The 18,813-nt window shown below is 42.9% G+C and overlaps 3 protein-coding genes across 6 annotated transcripts in view; 2 read left to right on the plus strand and 1 right to left on the minus strand.

Moving 5' to 3' along the window:
- The window catches only part of rangap1b (Ran GTPase activating protein 1b), a 13,269-nt gene extending 12,218 nt beyond the window's left edge, over positions 1-1,051 (plus strand). The window contains exons 15-16 of the mRNA XM_012855447.3: positions 59-180; positions 802-1,051. Coding sequence (XP_012710901.2) covers positions 59-180; positions 802-886 — 207 coding nt within the window. The 3' untranslated portion in view covers positions 887-1,051. The remainder of the gene's footprint in view (positions 1-58; positions 181-801) is intronic.
- Positions 1,052-3,455: 2,404 nt separating this feature from the next.
- Positions 3,456-14,046, plus strand: chadlb (chondroadherin-like b). Its single transcript, XM_036142457.1, has 11 exons — positions 3,456-3,560; positions 10,322-10,498; positions 10,583-10,777; positions 10,976-11,131; positions 11,260-11,405; positions 11,581-11,862; positions 11,953-12,172; positions 12,524-12,797; positions 12,882-13,294; positions 13,365-13,531; positions 13,633-14,046. The coding sequence occupies exons 2-11, from the start codon at positions 10,322-10,324 to the stop codon at positions 13,856-13,858; spliced, it is 2,256 nt and encodes a 751-aa protein (XP_035998350.1). The 5' UTR covers positions 3,456-3,560; the 3' UTR covers positions 13,859-14,046.
- Positions 14,047-17,167: 3,121 nt separating this feature from the next.
- l3mbtl2 (L3MBTL histone methyl-lysine binding protein 2) overlaps positions 17,168-18,813 on the minus strand; it is a 32,886-nt gene continuing 31,240 nt past the window's right edge. For all 4 annotated transcript variants that reach the window (XM_036142456.1, XM_036142455.1, XM_021319827.2 and 1 more), the window contains 2 exons: positions 17,673-17,801; positions 17,168-17,601 (listed from right to left, as the gene is read on the minus strand). In XM_036142456.1, the coding sequence (XP_035998349.1) occupies positions 17,267-17,601; positions 17,673-17,801 (464 nt within the window). In that variant the 3' untranslated portion in view covers positions 17,168-17,266. The remainder of the gene's footprint in view (positions 17,602-17,672; positions 17,802-18,813) is intronic.

The raw sequence follows: 18,813 nt of genomic DNA on the forward strand, positions 1-18,813 counted from the left end.
TTTTTGTTTTGCCAAATGTAGATTTTGACTCATTTTTGTTTTTATGTTTCTGGTTTAGGGAGAGGGCAAAGTGAAGAAGGTGTCGCTGGTCCCAGGTCAGCTGTTATGTTTGGAGCATGCTGTCCAGCAGGAGTATTTCACTCAGGACCACGCCTCTCTGCTTCACACCCTGCTGTCCAGGTGGGACGACCTTTCTTCATCCATAACTTGTTCTGGCTAAGCAAAGGCAGGAGTTTGGTTGCTTACTTTGGTTATCTGGAATTAGACATGCACAGATGGACATGCTGGGGAGCAGAATTGGACAATTTTCACCATGACTTGACCTGACCGCAAATGTAAAAATCCTGTATTTTTCTGATCAGTGAAGGCATCATGTTTAACTGCAACCAGGTGGTGCTGATAGCAGCTCTCTGTGATGTAAAAGTAGTTTGTGAGGGAAATGGACTCAAAGTTAGGCCTCCTCAGTATCTCTGGGCTGTTTTTAAATGAAATGGGTGGAAACAGTTAGATGTATCAATTTGGATGGAAACTACTTTCTACAACTTTTTCAAATCACGTGAGCCATGGCTATGGCTCCATTTACCACAGGTAACAGGAAAGCTGACTGGAGTACACCAAATGTGCCCCATTTTATCATTTGGGGGTGTTTAGTATCTGTCATACAACAAGCTGGACTTTAGAAATGTTGGCGGTCATTTGAAAATCAGAGTTTAGCTAAAGATTACATTCTTATTTGGAGCTTTCACAATGAGACTGATGTTTGGTTTAGATTTGCTGTCTCACCCTGAGTTCTTTGTGCAGAGGCGGTGATGCTCTGAAGTCCTGCAGCAGTGCCACGGAGAGGCTGAACTCTGCTTTGGAGAAGAAATGGCACAAGTACCACTGAGCTAGCTGAAGCTAGTCTCAACGCAGGGACTTAGACTCACACTGTTCTTCATCTCTCCATGCTGGGAACCAACAGGGATACTTTCCACTTAAACAAAGGGACAAGTAAAGCCACTATTTAACTTATACCTCCTGATTTGTATATTTTATAAAACGTGGCTGTCTATGGTGTCGTAATCTCTATTTTTCTACTTTTGCTTGTGACATTTATTTTTATAGTAAACTTCCAAATATAAAAAATATAAACCTAGAAATCAATGTTAAAACAACACATTGTAACTTGAAGTAGAATTGCAGCATAATGTCAAGCAAGCCACCTATAAAAGTTATAACCAAAGTTATAAAGACAGTAATGATCTGCAAGGCTAACAGAAGTTTTATTGCTATAAAAACCTTAAGAGTGAAACAATCAAAGCTTCAATCTGTCAAAATAAGGTGAACTTGTTTGAATTTTCATTGAATATAAATGCACAGTGCTTTGCAGAAGTCTTCACACCTCCTGAACTTTGTCATGTTCAAACCACAGCATCGCTTTTATGGCCCAACAAACTAGTGCATAATTGTGACATGGATTGAAAACAGCATCCATCCATCCTCTTCCACTTATCAGGGGTCGGGTCGCGGGGGTAGCAGCATCAGTAGGGAGGCCCAGACGTCCCTCTCCCCAGCCACTTGGACCAGCTCCTCCGGGGGAATCCCAAAGTGTTCCCAGGCCAGCAGAGAGACATTTACCCCGTTTCCACTACCCTTTTTTAACCGAGCCGAGACCAGTCTGAGCTTGTTAACCAAGATAACTATCGAGTGTAAATGGATCGCAAACTGAACTGAACTGAGCCAGACACAACCGGAGCGCGCTAACTCTAGACCGGTTCAATGTGTGGTCTCGACCCGGTTCTTCAGTGGCACGGTTCTCTGATAACAAAGAGCGCATGAGCAGACTGCGTCATCTCCTTACAGTCAACTGACACTTCTGACATTCATAATAATACTAGCTTCCTTACCGTGCCACACGGTTTCCAGTGATGATTCTGCTTAGCAGTGTGATGAACCTCAACGTCTGTTGTTGTTTCCTGCGTCTGTAAGCTCTGATTAGACGTTTGTTTGTCTTATCCACTTTTTCAAAAGCCGGCTCTGTCAAATAAATTCACCTAAAGTTCTTCACCTGACTCTCCTCAAACAACGAAATATAACCAAACATAACTTCCTGAATGTTACAGGCGCCGCCATTTTGATTTGCTTGGTCCCTCCTTCAATCCTAGAGAGCAATAGTACCGTAGATCGTCACTAGGAGGCGAGGAAACCAAGGAACCGTGATAGCGTGATGTGTAAACGATCGTCAGAACCAAGCTCGGCATGGTTAACTGATCCAAGCTCGGTCCTAGCTCGGCACGGATCGGTTTAACAAGGGTAGTGTAAATGGAGCTAATGTCCCTCCAGCGTCTGCTGGGTCCCGGTGGGACGTGCCCAGAACACCACACCAGGGAGGCGTTCAGGAGGCATCCTAACCAGATGCCACCTCAACTGACTCCTCCTAAATGGGTAAATTTAGGAGGAGTCAGCTCTCAGCTCTCTCTTCACCACAACAGAGCGGTATCTGCCTATTGATCTGTTCCATATTTCCCTCATTCATGAACAGGGACACCCCACCCCCCCATACTGATGGCTCTAAAGCCATATCAGCATCATCCTGTGCCTCCAGATGAAGATCTAGGGCTATTGATACTTTAGCAAGGCACGACAACTTTCTACTGTGAAGGATAAATAGAACTCCCCAGACCAGCGGCAGCCTAGTTTGTCGGTCAGTCAATAGATTAGGCTGATGTTTGCCATTTTATACTAACGGTAATTGGTATCGCCTGAGCAGAATTGTCCAATAATCGAGGAAACACAACTAAGAGCCGCTCTGTCTTTCAGCATCTTTGTAGGGTGCTGAGCAGACTTGCTATCTAGGACAACTAGGTCTATAGAAGCCCAGAATAAGAAGGCTGATTTTTCCTGTCTGCTCGTTTCAGTAGTATGAGAACGGCCAAATAAAACTTGAAGACATGAATAAATATTAGCCATAGAAAAAAAGAATATCAGTCCACCTATAGTCCCGTGGTCATGCTGCTGCTTCAAACATCCGGATGAATCATGGGGATCTGTTCAGTAAACATATACCATGTGGCTAGCAGGAATGTGCACGCTGCCCCTCTGACAATTACCATTTGACTGCAAGTGGCAGAGGACCGCTATATTCATGACTGTGCTGCATGTGTAGCTGCACTGTGTTGCCTCCCAGCTGTATGTATTGGCCATGAGATGGAGCTCTGCTGTGAAAAAGGAAGAAAATAGGACTATTGTATAAAAATAAACTTTTTCACGATCTTCTTTGTTTACCTGGTTTTCATTTATACTGAATATTCTCTTGAATGTATGACAATTTTAAGCAAACTTGAATCTGTTTGGTTGGGTTTTGTTTTGTTCCACAGAAGCAATGCCAAAAGCTAGTATTTGCAGTTTTCACAGAGGCCACATTGAGGTGGTTCTGACCTCCCCTGGCAGCGAGCCCTTCCTGTAGAAGTGGGAGGTGTGTGCGTCAGGAGTGGAGCGGCTCTGAAAGCGGATAAATAGTTGGTTTTCAATGAGACGCAGTTGAGAAAAGAGAAGCTGGAAATAACCGCTGCGAAGCCGAGGTGAGTCTGCCGAGATTAGGTTCAGTCAGAATCATGTTTAGGGTTTATTTTATTTTAAACTGTAATCTTATTGGTGATTGTTGAATATGTAAAAAAAAAAAAAAAAAAAAACTTTTAAATGCATGCCAATGTCTAAGATTCAGGTAATGTGAAAATCTGATAATTTCTCACATGGTTCCTGCTGGATGGACACCCTTTTTTTTCTACAGGGAATATTTTGGCACATCTGCAGGGAAACACTACGTCTTTGTACGCCGCTTTCCCTCCGCAGTCAGGACCATCCTGCCCCAAAAGTCATAGAGGAGGAAATTCCTCCATCTCTAGTTTCAGGGGCCCTCATGATTTTGCCCCCTAAAGGGAAGAAAAACATTCTAACATAATGCTCTTAGTGTTTTTTGCTTTTACATTGAAAAGTTTTTTTTCCAACATAATTTGTAAGTAGGTTTTTAAATACTAAAACCAATTCAGTTTAGTTTTTCTTTACGGTCCCGCTGGTGTTAGATTGTGGCCAGTTTAACAAGGTACTATAAAGCCAGCCAACATTTTTGGATTTCCTAATTATTGAGCATGAAACCGTTTTTGATTTCTTTTCCTGTGGCACAAAGCTGTTGATTGAGGCATTCCAGTGGAGACTAGGGAACAACTTGCACAGATCATTTAAATGGCGGGGAAAGCAGAAAATTATAGACAAAAATCTAAATAGATTACAGAATGCGGGACTAACGCTTCTGCTTCAAAAGGACAGCTTCATATGTTTCCAGATTGAAACTGAATTAGTAAGCAATTTAAGACTACTGGCTTTGTGTTACAAACATAATTAATGTATTTATGTGGTAGACAAAAATTGATGCAGCACAACTGTGAAGTGGAAGGAACAATATATATGGTTTTCTAAAACCCATAAGCCTTTTGCAGGTATCTCTCCTTGGGCTTTGTACATCTGGAAAAAAAATTCCTCATTGTTTATTTCAAACTCTCATTTATTAATTTATAGTAAGCTTTACCCAAAGCCCCCTACAAAAGACTGATGACATTCAAAAAGAAAACGGAGAATAAAATAATTCAGAATGTAATCAAATGTCTCTTAAATTGGCCTTTTAAAAATGCCCTGTCAGCTTTGACTGGTGGAGGCTCAACGTTGAATATAGAGGCAGGACTATAAGTTACTTCAACTAAACAAATCTAAAGTCTCTCAAAATAATACTTCAAATTAAACTTAATTCCTTAAAGCTATACCCTACTTCCAAATGGTTTGCTCCAAGAGCTTTCTACAGCTTGTTTGTCCCTTCTGCTGACGAGCCAAACCAGGAAGAGGCAATTTCTTACAACTAAACAAGTATATTGTTAAAGCAAGAAATCAAACATCCAGAAATTTAAGGAAACATAAATTGACATTTATTTTGGGTTAATTAGGTTAAAGGTTTGACTAAATGGGTTAATTTATTCAAAACCTAGGGCACCTGTATTAACTTGTGGTTTGAGCTCACCTTTTTTTTTTAGTTTGAAGCGTGGGACAAAACAAAGGGATCCACTCAGCCCTCTCCTCTTTATTCTTAGAGCTTTTGGTGGCTGAAGTCAGATTACAGAAAGATATGAGGGGAGTTGTGCAGAAGAGCCCAAAATGTTTTTGTACGCTGATAATATATTGCTTCTTATTAGAGATCCTTCTACTTCGATTCCCAAATCCTGTCTACAGTCAAGATTTATTCCAAGATCTCAGGCTATAAGATAAACTGGCAAAAGTCAGAGACTATGCCAGTGTCAAAAGGGTGATTCCAGGCTCTAGTTTCTCCGTTCCCGTTTAGATGGATTCTCATTGGGATGAAATACTTGGGTATTTACTCGGTTTTATATCCATAAATGTAGACCCGTTGTTCTGGATATGTGGAAGGGGCTTAATCTCACGTTACTGGGAAAGAGTGATATAAAGATGCTTGTAGATCCACAATTTAATTATAAATCTATGAGGATACCAATAACCATTAGTAATGTCCTGTTAAAACAATATAATGGATTAATTAGAAAATTCTTGTGAAATAGTAAAAAAGCAACAATTGGATATTGAAAGCTTTGTGCTCCAAGAGATGTTGGAGGGAAAGCACTTCCGGATGTAGAGCTATATAATACTGCATTTGAAATGAATAAATTAATTATACACTGGAAATCAGTGGGTTCTAATCTTGGGTGGGTTAAAGTTGAGAAGGTCCTTTTTAATGTCATTCAGCTTCTTTCACAAATATCTATTAGTAATATAGAGCAAACTCCAATACTGCAGCATTCACAGTGGCCATGGACCAAGGCACATAAAATACTAGGAAATTGCTCTTACAAACAATACTATTCCTCTTCTTTTATATAGATCTTGTATATGAATGATACATTTATGCAATCTAATTTATTAGAAGAAGCTTTTACTGACAGATAAAGGTGATTCCTGGAAGTACTTACAACGTAGAGACTTAGACAACTTTGTCATTTTGTATGCACAAGAGTGCGTACAGAACGAAATTTCGTTTGCATACAGCTTGAAAATTTCAGTGAATTGCAGTGGATTTCAGAATAAAGTAAATTGCAGGATAAAATTACAGGATAAAGTGCAACAGTGATATCACAGTACAGCAATTGAAATGTAAACAATGCAGGACAAATGTGGTACAGAGTCCAGTTATAGCTTCAGCAGTTCAACAGTCTGATGGCAACAGGGAAAAAGCTTTTGCAGAACCTGGTGGACCTGCAGCGGATGCTGCGGAACCTCTTCCCAGAAGGCAGCAGGGAGAACAGTCCATGGTGGGAGTGTGAGGGGTCCCTGATGATGTTACGAGCTTGGGCCACGCAGCGCTCAGATCAAATGTCTTTAATGGAGGGAAGAGTAGCCCCGATGATCCCTTCTGCTGTCCTCACCACTCTCCTCACGTTCTTCCAGTCGGAGGCACTGCAGCCTCCACATCACACAGAGAGACAGCTGGTCAGAATGCTCTCTATGGTGCTTCTGTAGAAGGTCGTGAGGATGGGCGGGGGCAGGCGGGCTCTCCTCATCCTCCGCAGAAAGTACAGTCGCTTCTGTGCCCTCTTCACCAGTGAAGTGGTGTTCACAGTCCAGGTGAGGTTGTCCGTGAAGTGCACCCCCAGGAACTTGGTGCTGCTGACCACCTCCACAGCTGAGCTGTTGATGAGCAGTGGAGCGTGGTGGGGGCGGTTCTTCCTGAAGTCGACGATGAGCTCCTTCGTCTGCTCCACATTCAGGGTCAGGCTGTTGTCTCTGCACCAGCTCACCAGCTGCTCCACCTCCTCTCTGTAGTCCTGGTCGTTGTCGTCTCTGATCAGGCCCACCACGGTTGTGTCGTCAGCAAACTTCACGATGCGATTGGTGGTGAACCTGGGAGCGCAGGCGTGTCATCAGGGTGAACAGCAGGGGGCTCAGGACGCAGCCCTGAGGGGAGCCCGTGCTGAGGGGGATGACATTAGAGGTGTTCTGTCCGACCTGGACTGACTGAGGTCTGTTGGTGAGGAAGTCTAGCAACCAGTTGCGAAGGGGTGTGCTGAAGCCCAGATGTTCCAGTTTTCCCACCAGATGTTGAGGGATGATGGTGTTAAACGCTGAACTGAAGTCCAGGAACAGCATCCGCACGTGCGTGTTCTTCTCCTCCAGGTGTGCCAGGCTCAGGTGAAGAGCAGAGGAGATGGCGTCCTCAGTGGAGCGGTTCTGTCGGTAGGCAAACTGGAAAGGGTCGAGTGTTGAGGGGAGACTGGAGACGATGTGTTCCTTTACCAGCCTTTCAAAGCACTTCATCATGATGGGAGTCAGTGCAACGGGCCGGTAGTCGTTGAAGCAGGTGACTTGAGGTTTCTTTCTGCACCGGAATGATGGAGACAGACTTAAAGCATGCTGGCACTGTGGCTTGGTCCAGCGAGGTATACCAGCCAGATGACCTGCACACTCCTTGAGCACCCGCCCAGGTATGTTGTCAGGACCTGGGGCCTTCCGCGGGTTGACTCTCCTTAAAGTCTTCCACACGTCGGCAGTGTCAAGGCGGAAGACCTCCTGATGGGGAACAGCTTTCACTGCTGGAGTGCTGTTTAGTGCCTCAAACCTCCCAAAGAAGTTATTTAGTCTGTTAAGGAAGTCAGCATCAACTTAACCCACCGGGGGTGAGGGCATGTTGTATTCAGTACTCAGCAGTAGTGTGACTCTGTCTTTGGCCTAACACTGGTACAGAAAGAAATTGTGATCAGGGACTTGTTGAACTCTTCTAATGATTTACATAGGGCGTCAATGTTTTATAAAAAAAAAAACCTTTTAAGCAAACATGGCAGACTCTGACAGTTTGAGACCGGTATGGCAAAGGGATCTAAATATTGTGCTTAATGTAGATGTATAGAGCAATATAATTTCAAACACAGCTTGGGCTACTAGAGAAGCTAGATATAAATGTATTCTTTATACAATTGTACACTAGTACTATTATACTCCATTTAAAATGTTTAAAACAGGTCTATTGCAAGACAATGAATACTGACAATATGGCAAGGACACCGCCGCCTATCTCCATGTTCTCTGGGAATGTCCCTTTTGAAATAATTGAAAAATTTGAAAATGGATTGAACTGTCCATATCTAAATCAACATAGCTGTGCCTGCTGGGTGATAAGTCTGCTATGCTGTCTGGACTTAGGAAAGAAAGATTAGGGCTTGTGATGGCTGGCTTTGTTGTGGCTGCAGGACTTATTCTGCGGAACTGGAAAAGTCCCCACAGAATGGATTAAACTCATGACTGAGACTGCTTTATTTGAAGCACTGATTGCCAGGCTAAACAATATCCAGGTGAAAACAAGTCATATATGGAATCATTTTGTGTCATTTATTAGGTCAATATTGCTTCCACTGCATAATTACCGGGAATGTGCAAATTGTATTCCTATTTATTCTTCTTCTTATTTTTTTTTATTATTGTTAATATTCATTGTTTGTTGTTTATTTGTAAAGTAAAAATGAAGGTTTAATGAAAACTTGAATGACAAAAAAAGGAGCCAATTAAGGTTTCTGAGAAAAAACAGAGTCGGATTAAAAGGTCTGAGAAAAAATTGTGTTGTACTGAAAGGTCTCAGCAAAACTTTGTTTGGTGCCTTTTTTGCGTTATAGAATATGTTATATATTATCCAGAATGCACTTCTGTATACCTCTGCACATCAATTTCAAGTTTTTGGTTTCTTCTTAATCAATTGCGCTGTATTTATATCGTCTGACAAAGTTCCCTGTCCCTGCTGAAGCAATACAACCAACACGTTTCACTGTGGGAATGCTGTTTGTAGAAAGTTGTGCTACATCAGTTTTCCTTCACACACCATATTTTGCACGTAGGCAAGATAGTTCAGTATTCACCTGATTTAACCCAAGCTTCCTCTGCCTCTTTTTTTGCCATTTCTTCTAAATGGCTTGTGACAAACTGTGAATGGGACTTCTTATGAATTTCCCACAGTTTTAGGTTTCTTTTATTAACCTCTTTCACAAAGACCATATATTATGGAGTAGCTCTTGACAACAGATTATCTTGCCTGAGCTGTGAATCTCTGCAGCTCTCCCAGAGATACCATGGGCCTATTGGCTGCTTCTCTGGATTACTGCTCTGCTTGCCCTCCGCCCCATTGGTTTAGGTGGACAACCATGCCATGGTAGGTTTGCAGGCGTGTGTAATTGTTTTATAGATTGAACAGTGAGACATTTAAAGGTGGAGCAATTATTTCATCATAACGTAATCCTGAAAGTGTTCCTTGTTCTTCATGATGCTGTTTCTTCCTTAGAGAGAAAGGGTGTGCCTGCTTATGATTTAAAGAAAGCATCTGACAACGACAAAATGGAGAGCACTTTTGTGTTGAGCGTTTCGAGTCGCTTGGCAAGGCAAGTTTATTTGTATGGCACTTCTTAGTAACAAGAACAGAAAAACATTACAGAGCAAACTATTACATTGGAAAAAAGAAAAAACATTACATTTAACAAAGCTTCATCACTAATATTCAAAGCTCAATTGTTTCTATTCATACAATAACAAACATAGCATCATAAAGCATACAATCCCAGTTCTTAATTGTTTCTATTCATAAAAATAAATAAACTAAGTAAATCCTTGGGGGTTTCTGGTCTAAAAACATTACTAGACTTCTTTAGTTTCATTGTACGAAACAAGCTTCATCACTAACAGTCAAATCTTAATTGTTTCTATTTATACATTAACTATAGCTAAAATAGAAAGCAAGTAGAGAGGAAAAATGCAGCGGCTGCGTGTGTTAGTGTAAGCATGTCTGTGTGGGTGTGTAGGTCCGCGAACACTGCCCCAGTAGCCCTCTCAATGGCGAATCCAAACAGACAAATTTGTGGTCAATTCCACCAACGCCAACCTTCCAACTTCTCCAAGATCTATTCCCTCCAGCCAGCAATTCAAGGAACCACAGCCAGTCTGCAATTCTGCTCACACAGCATCTGAGTGTTGAATGCACGACATATCCCTCACATTGTTCAGGAAACCTTGACCTGGGACAAAACCAACATTTCTGGAATTTCTCGATTCTCTAGGTAACCACCTGCTCCAAAAAGCAGAAATCCTGGTATCATAAATCCAACTTTCTATGCATTTTCAACATCCTCAACGGACAAAATGGACAGACACACGATGGGTAGCTAAATACTGAAGTGTTAGAAGAACCCACCCTGTGTTACAATCTTCCCCGGTCTCCCCTAATCATCATATAAATGTCGTTCAATTTCAGATGCTCCTTCCGGACTTTACGAACTCCTTCTGGGCAGTGCTCCTCAGCTTTTTGCTGCTTTGCATCCGTGCAGGTCGCACGGCAAAATGTCCGCAGCAGTGCATCTGTGACCAGATCCAGCTCAGAGTGGCCTGTGTGAACAAAAACCTGACCCAAGTTCCTTCTACCATTGATGAGGTTTATTGCTCACACACACAGATCGCAATTTCTACTGTCGTTTTTCCACAAAACTGACTATAGTTGCAATGTGTTTGGTTCTAGATAACAGTGAAACTGGATTTTAGAGGCAATAACATCCAAGAACTACCCTCGGGAGCTTTTAAGCACACTCCTTACCTGACTCACCTGTCGCTGCAGCGTTGTAACATCCGCAGAGTTAAGGAGGGGGCTTTCCGGAGCCTCGGTCGCCTGGTCTTCCTTAACCTGGCCGACAACAACATAGAGATTCTCTACCAGGTGACCAGCCAAAAACACAGTTCCCACTGGTGATGCCAGATACTGCTGCATCCACGGCTATAACAAGGAAGATGACACAGCTAGTCACATATGCACTGAACCAGGAGTACTTTCTATGATATAGGAAAACCAAAGTACCACTGAAAATAACTAGGGTTTCAGCAGGGTAAAACTAACGTTTGTGTTTTTTGAGTCCAGGAGTCTTTCGACGGCCTTTCCTCATTGAAGCAGCTTTTTATTGACCGTAACCGCGTGGAAGAGATCCAGCCTGGAGCTTTTTCTCAGCTGGGGTTTCTTAACCTTCTCTCCATCAAACATAACCATTTGGTCTACATGCCCAACTTGGCCTTCCAGGTACACAAACACAACATAAACGATTTCCCAAAACGGAAAACTGCACACACATCAGAGAATGGCATTACGGCCTTGTTGTACCATTGTAGTCAGAACCGCTAACACAAGCAAACTTTTGTCCTCTTAAGGGCCTGCAGAACATCAAGTGGCTTCGCCTCAGTCACAATTCTCTGAATTACCTGGACACTGAGGCGTTTGCCGGGTTGTTCACACTCCACCGCCTCAACTTGGACCACAATGTGCTGCAGTTCTTCCCAACCGAAACCATGATGAGGTAAGGATGCTTGGGGACATGTAACCCTAACCCATGTTTGAGCGCTCAAACATTTTCTACCAAGAGGACAGCAGGCAGCACATTTCTCTATTGCATCAAGATACATGTTTTAATCTTAATGCCCCCCCCCCCCCCCCACATTTCTTTTTCTACACTTCCTCTTTACTGTGTTGAGACTGCCAGAGGTGACTCATCTGCACCTTAGCCATAACCCCATGACATACCTGGGAGAGGATGCAGTATCCATGGCAAAGCTGACCCACCTCTTCCTGGACCACATGTCCCTGCAGGACCTGGTCAACACTGCCGTATCCAAGTCCCCCAACCTTGTACACCTAGACATCAGTCACAACCAGCTGCGTGTCCTTCAGCCCTTTTCTGAAGGCTCCCCCAAGCTGGCACGTCTCAACCTGGCTGGGAACCCCATCAACTGCAACTGCTACCTGCGTCCACTAAGGTGCAGCGAACTATAGTGGAACCCTCACCGATGAGATTTCATCCACCGCAAGAATGTTCGAATCACATTTTGTGCTTATCTGCACCGCAGAGAGTGGGCGATCCGTCGCAAGGTGAAGCTGTTGGGGACGTGCGGAGGACCGGGTCATATGTCAGGAGAGAGTCTGGAGGCAGTCTACCCTAAGCAGATGCGTTGCCAGAGCCAGGAAGCAATGCTGAAGGCAGAATTTGAGGAAGCCACCAGGATAACTCCACAACCCACGCAAGCGTCAGGAAACGAGATCAAATGTCCCAACAACTGCGTCTGTGAGGTGAGGGGGCTAGTTAAGTGGATCCGCAAGGGTTTCTGACTTACCTTTTGAATCTGCTTACCCTCGTTTTCTGTTTTGCTTTCATGGTGAGTCGAGTAAATCATGGTCCCTTGGCCCTGCAACTGCAACACCTTTAATTGTTTCTGTTTCAGCCACTCAAGTTGCATGGACATGATTTAGCTGGAGTCCTTGGGATAACTGTAACACCCGATTAAGTTTGGACCAAGCTTCAACTGTCAGCAAAACATTTGACTCTAGAAGTGTTTAATATATAGATATGCTTATGGCCAACTCCACGACTGTTGTCCAGGATCTCAGGTTCTCAATATTCCCATGATTGTTCATCAACAGGCAGCGACCAACCATTCCTCATGTGAGAACCGGGGCCACACCAAAGTCCCTCGAGGTTTCTCCCCAGAGACACGTCTTCTTGATCTGCGAGGCAACAACTTCCACTACATCCCCAGCAACAGTTTCCCCGGCGTGGCCCAGGTGGTGTCCCTGCACCTTCAGCGCTGCAAGATCGTGGATGTGGAGGGTGGGGCTTTCAGTGGCATGAAGGGACTGATATACCTCTACCTGTCCGAGAATGACCTCACATCCCTCAGCCATGAAGCCTTTAAAGGTGATTTTTATGGGAAAAAAAAGGTGATCACATTCAGTCTTTTCTCTCAAGAATTACAGGTTTGGTTTTCATCTGAATCTACAGGTCTACCCAAGCTGACTTATCTTCACCTGGAAAAGAACCGCTTTGCTGATTTCCCCAAAGGAGCCTTTAAACTGCTGCCTAGTCTGCTAGCTCTTCACTTGGAGGACAACGCCATTACCAAACTTGAGCCCGGGATCCTGACTGGAGCCAAGGGTCTCCGAGGCCTTTACCTCACCGGGAACGCCATTAGGAGCTTTTCACCTGGGGCTCTGGATCAGGCCAGTGGTCTAGATACGCTCCACCTGGGCGGAAACAACCTGACGAAGGTTCCCACTGAGGCTTTGAGCAAGGCAAGGAACATCAAGGACCTCAGACTGTCTGGGAATTTGATCCATTGGGTAGGTCCGAATGCTTTTAAACCTCTGGAGGGATCTCTGAAGGAACTGTATCTGGATAAGATGGGGCTGGAGAAGGTGAGTTTCACCCTTAAGGAGCTCAATGGAGGGTATTAAAGAGATGTCTGATTCTGTTTTCATATTGCAGATGTCCGAGAACTCCCTAGCTGGTGTGGGTCCAGGGTTAAGAAGTCTGTTCCTGGAGGGAAATAAATTAGAGGAGGTGCCTGACTTCCACCAACTAACTTCCTTGGAAGTAATCAACCTGGCTGAGAACCCTCTGATGTGTGACTGCCCTCTACTGCCACTACGCTTGTAAGGAACTACTTTGACTTTAAATAAATAAAAAAATAAAAACTTTCCCTGACACTACTTATTAAGTCCTTGGATGTTCTCCATTTATTCCTTTCATCCAGATGGATTGAGAAGGTTAATCTCAAAGTGAGAGCCACCTGTGCTAATCCCCCTGAGGTGAAGGGTCAAAAGGTCAAAGACGTCCACGTATTTAAAGCCTGTCCCGGCGGAGGGAATCAACCTGCCAAGCCAACCGGCACCTCAAAGCCAGGAAGGAGGTTGAAGCGCAGATCGATTAGTGTTCGTTGCCGCTTCAACAAACACAGATGTTACAAGACCGATAAGTAACACAGACACCTGCTGTTGCAATACATACACAACGCCTTCATGGCGAACAGCCATTTCTCAAGGGTGGGTTTCTGGTTTAAAAGCCCGCTGAATTTTTACCATCACAGGATAAGTATATGATGTTGTATTTTGTTCTACTTCTGGTCTGATTCTCTTACTGGCTTCCATGTTTGCAGGCTGCTGCTCTTTTGCAAAGATAAAATACCAAATGCTGCACCCTCTTTGGGAATCCTGGGAACTCTCATAATTGGCCCAGGAAGTAAACACGGGCTACACACCGCACCTAATTAGTTCTGCACCGTACGTCTAGGTTTGAAGGGAGAAAAACATGACTAAGGCTTTGTTGATGGAGAGGACTGATTGTTTATGTGATTGTTATATGGGAAACCTGTATATTATATTCATTCATTACACACAGACTGATATATTTCAAATGTCTCTTAATTTTGATGATTATAACTGACAACTAATCAAAACCCCAAATTCAGTATCTCAGAAAATTAGAATATTAAAACAAACAAAAAAAGGATTTGCAGAAATGTTGGCCAAATGAAAAATGCTTAGTCAGGGCTCCTTTTCCCTGGATTACTGCAGCAATGCAGCGTGGCATGGAATGGACCTGTTTGTGGAACTGCTCAGGTGTTATGAGAGCCAAGGTTGCGCTGATCGTGGCTTCCAGCTTTTCTGAATTGGTAATTTGGAAAATGAAACCTGCATCTCCATAAAGTTGGTCAGCAGCAGGAAGCATGAAGTGCTCTAAAACTTCCTGATAGATGACTGCATTGACCTTGGACCTCAGAAAACACAGTGCAGCAACACCAGCAGATGACAAGGTACCCCAAACCATCACTGACTGTGGAAACTTTCCACTGGTCCTCAAGCAACGTGGATTCTGTTGATCTCTTCCTCCAGACTCTGATGAAAGTCAATTCTGCATTTACTTTGGAAATCAAGGTCCCAGAGAACATCCCTGTTGCTTGCACAATTTTTTTCTACCACATCTCTTCCTTCCCTTCACTTCTCTATTAATGTTCTTGGACACAGAGCTCTGAACAGCCAGCCTCTTTAGCAATGAGCTCTTTTGTCTTGCCCTCCTTTTGTGAGGTGTCAATGGTCGTCTTTTGGACAATTGTTAAGTCAGCAGTCTTCCCCATGATTGTGTCGCCTACAGAACTAGACCGAGACCATTTAAAGGCCTCTGCCGGTGATTTGAGTTAATTAGCTGATTGTGGCACCAGATGTCTTCAATATTAGACCTTTTCACAATATTCAAATTTTGTGAGGTTTTCATTAGTTGTCAGTTATAATCATCAAAATTAATAGAAAAAAAAAACACTTGAAATATATATGTATGTGTGTGATGTACACATTTGTAGGAACTTGTGGATGATTTCAAAATTTGAAATGATTCCTTGCTAGTTTCTCTGCCAGAGCTGGATGAGGTAGTTGCTAGCCTTTAGTCAACTTTGGAGCACAGAAACAAAGATCAACATGGCACTGTTGGTATAAACTATGAAAAACAGTCTACTAGTGAATCAGGGCCCCATGGCGTTCCATTCAGCTAATCCCAGAGATTTATTTCATCCGCCTCAAGTCCTGACCCTCAACTCGTACTGCTTTGTGCCTGTAGCCATGTCAGCTTGCCATTTCTGCTACTATACTTTGCACCGTTTTTAGTGTGCATCCATGTTTTCACAAAATTGTGATTATCCGCTTACGTCCAGGCATGTCTGGCAACATGCCGGAAAGGTTTTATTCTGCTAATGTAAAGGATTGCCTGATAACCATGTGATGTTCTCATTTGTTAAATAAGATCCAGTTTATGTTATTGAAAAAAAAAATTTGAAACTGTACAGAGATTAAACTGTTCTCAAAAGGAGGACAGAATGGTTGGACCTAGCTGTTGGGTTCTTAAAGTGATCTCCTGCTATCAAGCCATATTCAAAACTATATTTTTACCTCACTTGATAAAATAAAAAATTAATCTTGATCTGGTTTGTGTTTATCTGCACTCAGTAGTAATGATTGAACTTTATTTTTTTGGTTCCAAGTTCAGATGTGAACAGTTCTGCCAAGTGAGGCCTGCCATAGATTGAAAAAAAAAACAACCCACTAACATTTTACCTCTTACTGTTCAAAAGCCTTTTAATGACATGTCAGGTACATCGAGCAGAGTTTTCTCTGGCTGTATGAGGAGATCCAAACATTTCTTTAAAATAAAACAGGACTTTATTCTGAAGCTGAAGACGTTTATATTCCCATCCAGGAAGCTTTCTCAATTCAAAATGGAGTAGTGTGGAGCTCCAAGCTTTAGAGACCTGCTGCCGAGGCTTTGTTAGAGCTTGGATTTACCTGGAACTGATCGGCCCTCACAATGGAGAGCCGTTAGGCTTGGGGTGAAACTTGGCAGGAATCAAACCTATTGTTTTTTTTGGATTGATCATGACCTGGATGACTGAGAATCTTCACCAACGTATGAGGCAGAGAATAATGAGGCAAAAACAGTTTTCTTCCAGCTGTTTGGAAATCCTTACAACAATCGCGGTGTGAAACACCACCAACAACGGCTCTAAGGTGAAGCTACTCAAACTGTTAGGCAGCGGAGAGCAGGCAGGCTCCCTAAGCAGATAGTAACTGCTTAATTAGTTAGGCTATTAGTGTTTTAGTCTCACACAGACATAAAAAGCTAAATGTCAAAAAGGAGTAATATTTAGCGAGGCTTTATGCTATATTTATGCCCTCATCTGTAAAAGTAATCAACATATTCTAGATGACAATATATAAAGTTTATATTGTCTGTTTTTAATACAACAGATGTTGCTAGATGCTTTGATTGAAAAGTTTCAATAACATTAACCAGGTGTATTTTTAATTTAGTTTTTTTACGTTGGGAATCTCTACCCAGGCCAGCCGCTTCTCTTTCCTCTCCCGTTTTTAACCAACGTTGTGCTCCAGTATCCAGGTGTAGGTGTGGATAAATAATGAAGATTGTACACTGTTAGAACTAAGGTTTGAAGCTTCTAACCTGTTTAATAAACTCATCTCAATGTTTTTAATGCTGAAATATTTTAGCTCCATTCTGTTTGGTTCCATCTTTTCTTTGCAGTACCCATAAACTAACATATCTGGTATTACTCCTACGAAAGACGGCAGGAAATCAGCTGGTTTAGAAAACACCATTAACTGATTGGACATTTCAACAACAAATGATATGGATAAGGCACAAAGTAAACCAGAAAAACCTGGATAAAGTGAGGTAGTTGCTTAACTGTGGCATGCTCTGTGTGAAATATAGACACTTATTCCAGCTTGTACCAAAGATGGCTGAAAATCATTTTCCACAACCAATCTTTTATTCTAAACTATTGGCCGTCCCCACAGCTGCCAGGTCCTCCTAAAGCACAGATCTCACGTGTCCATGTCTCCAGCTTCTGTCATGTCCTGCTCAGTGTCTCTCTTCCACATCTCAGCCAGGCTGCTATTTTCTCGGTTCTCGTCCTTCAAAGCTTGATTTGGTCTTTTGTTCTCACTCTGGTGACTGGTGATATCTCTCCTAAAGTTCCCCTTGAGGGACCTGTCCTCTGCCGGGTCCTCACTTTGGCAGGGCTGCGTCGTCTGAGCCGGTCTTGACTCGATCTGCTGCTCCGCCTCCTCCTCTTTTACTGTTCCCAGCGAGGCTTGCTGGGGCACGCCAGTCTCAATAGGGGTCTCTATCTCCTCCAGTTTCACCTGCACTGGGACGACTGCAAAGACAAAATACATTTAGCCAACTCTCAAGCTGAGCAGGCGACAGATCTAAGAGCTGGTTCCTCACTCTCTTGTTCCTCCGATTCAGTTTTGATGGGCGGGGTTTCCGGTCGACTGCTCTGGAAACTTTCTGGTGGCTCCTTAGCTGGATTGTTTGCTTGTTCCTGGGACAGCCGCTTCTTAAAGTGCCTTTTTCCTGTCGGAAAGAGTAGGTTAACAAAGAAATTAAATACAAATCTTATTTGTATCAGTGCGGAAATTCAAGTTCTGTGAATATTACAGAATCGGCTGCTAATCTGCTGTCAGGAAAGAAATCTCCAATGGTTTTGAACTATTAGAACTGCTCTCACAATTAGATTTTTAATTCGCTGGAAGAAAGCCAAGAAAAGTCAGAATCTTACTAAAAGAGTTCACTCAAGAACTGCTGGAAGGCATTTTTGCAGCTCTTTTGGTTTTGTTTTCTTGTTGGGGGCCTGTGTAAATGAACTCGTCCGGTGATAGGAACCAGATGGTTTTGAGTGTGATCATTGAGGCCTTGATCAATGGGAAGTCAGCCAGAAACTAAAATATTTGACCTTTTTACAATCTGTAACATGTCAGACCTGAGAGCTACTTAGTGTGAACGTCGTTCCAGGGGGAAGAGGAGGAGCTAGCTATTTGCAGTATCAGAGAGGCTTCTCCAAATATCAAGGCAGAGGAAGCACAGATGTCGGGAGCTTCTAGTAAAAACCATTTTCCACATGTGGAGACGTGTCTGTGGTTCTGATCTACTCTACTTGTCTATTTGTTCAACTTGTTTCAATTTAATCCGTTACTGGGAACCAATTGCCATCCTTTTCAACGGCAACCGTAAACTTTTGCCTCAAAAATATTATACATACTGGATAGGATCACTTCTTGCTTGCTAAAACGTAGACAGTTCTAACTACGGCGGCTGCCCAAGTCAAGACTCCCCAAATGTTGTCTTTTTCAGAAAAATCTTGGAAAGCTTCAAGATGCAACTTTCTGTAACTTCCAAGACACTTAAGGTTTTAAAGATTTAAAACTTGGATTCAATAGAACACCCTAATGACTTAAGAACTGTGGAGAAACTGGTTAAAACGTAAGTGAATAGTTCTTTATGATTCAAACTAAATAGCAAGAAAAAAAAGATTTTAACTTCATTAGCTTGAGATAATACGACTTCAACCCTTTACATTTGAGCCACA

Source organism: Fundulus heteroclitus, chromosome 10, assembly GCF_011125445.2.
Source record: "Fundulus heteroclitus isolate FHET01 chromosome 10, MU-UCD_Fhet_4.1, whole genome shotgun sequence".
NCBI lineage: Eukaryota > Metazoa > Chordata > Actinopteri > Cyprinodontiformes > Fundulidae > Fundulus > Fundulus heteroclitus.

Coding starts and splice junctions, on each gene's coding strand:
- chadlb (XM_036142457.1), top strand. CDS start 10,322: ATGCTCCTTCCGGACTTTACGAACTCCTTCTGGGCAGTGCTCCTCAGC. Junction 11,863..11,952: donor TGCTACCTGCGTCCACTAAG/GTGCAGCGAACT, acceptor TCTGCACCGCAG/AGAGTGGGCGATCCGTCGCA. Junction 12,173..12,523: donor CCAACAACTGCGTCTGTGAG/GTGAGGGGGCTA, acceptor GTTCATCAACAG/GCAGCGACCAACCATTCCTC.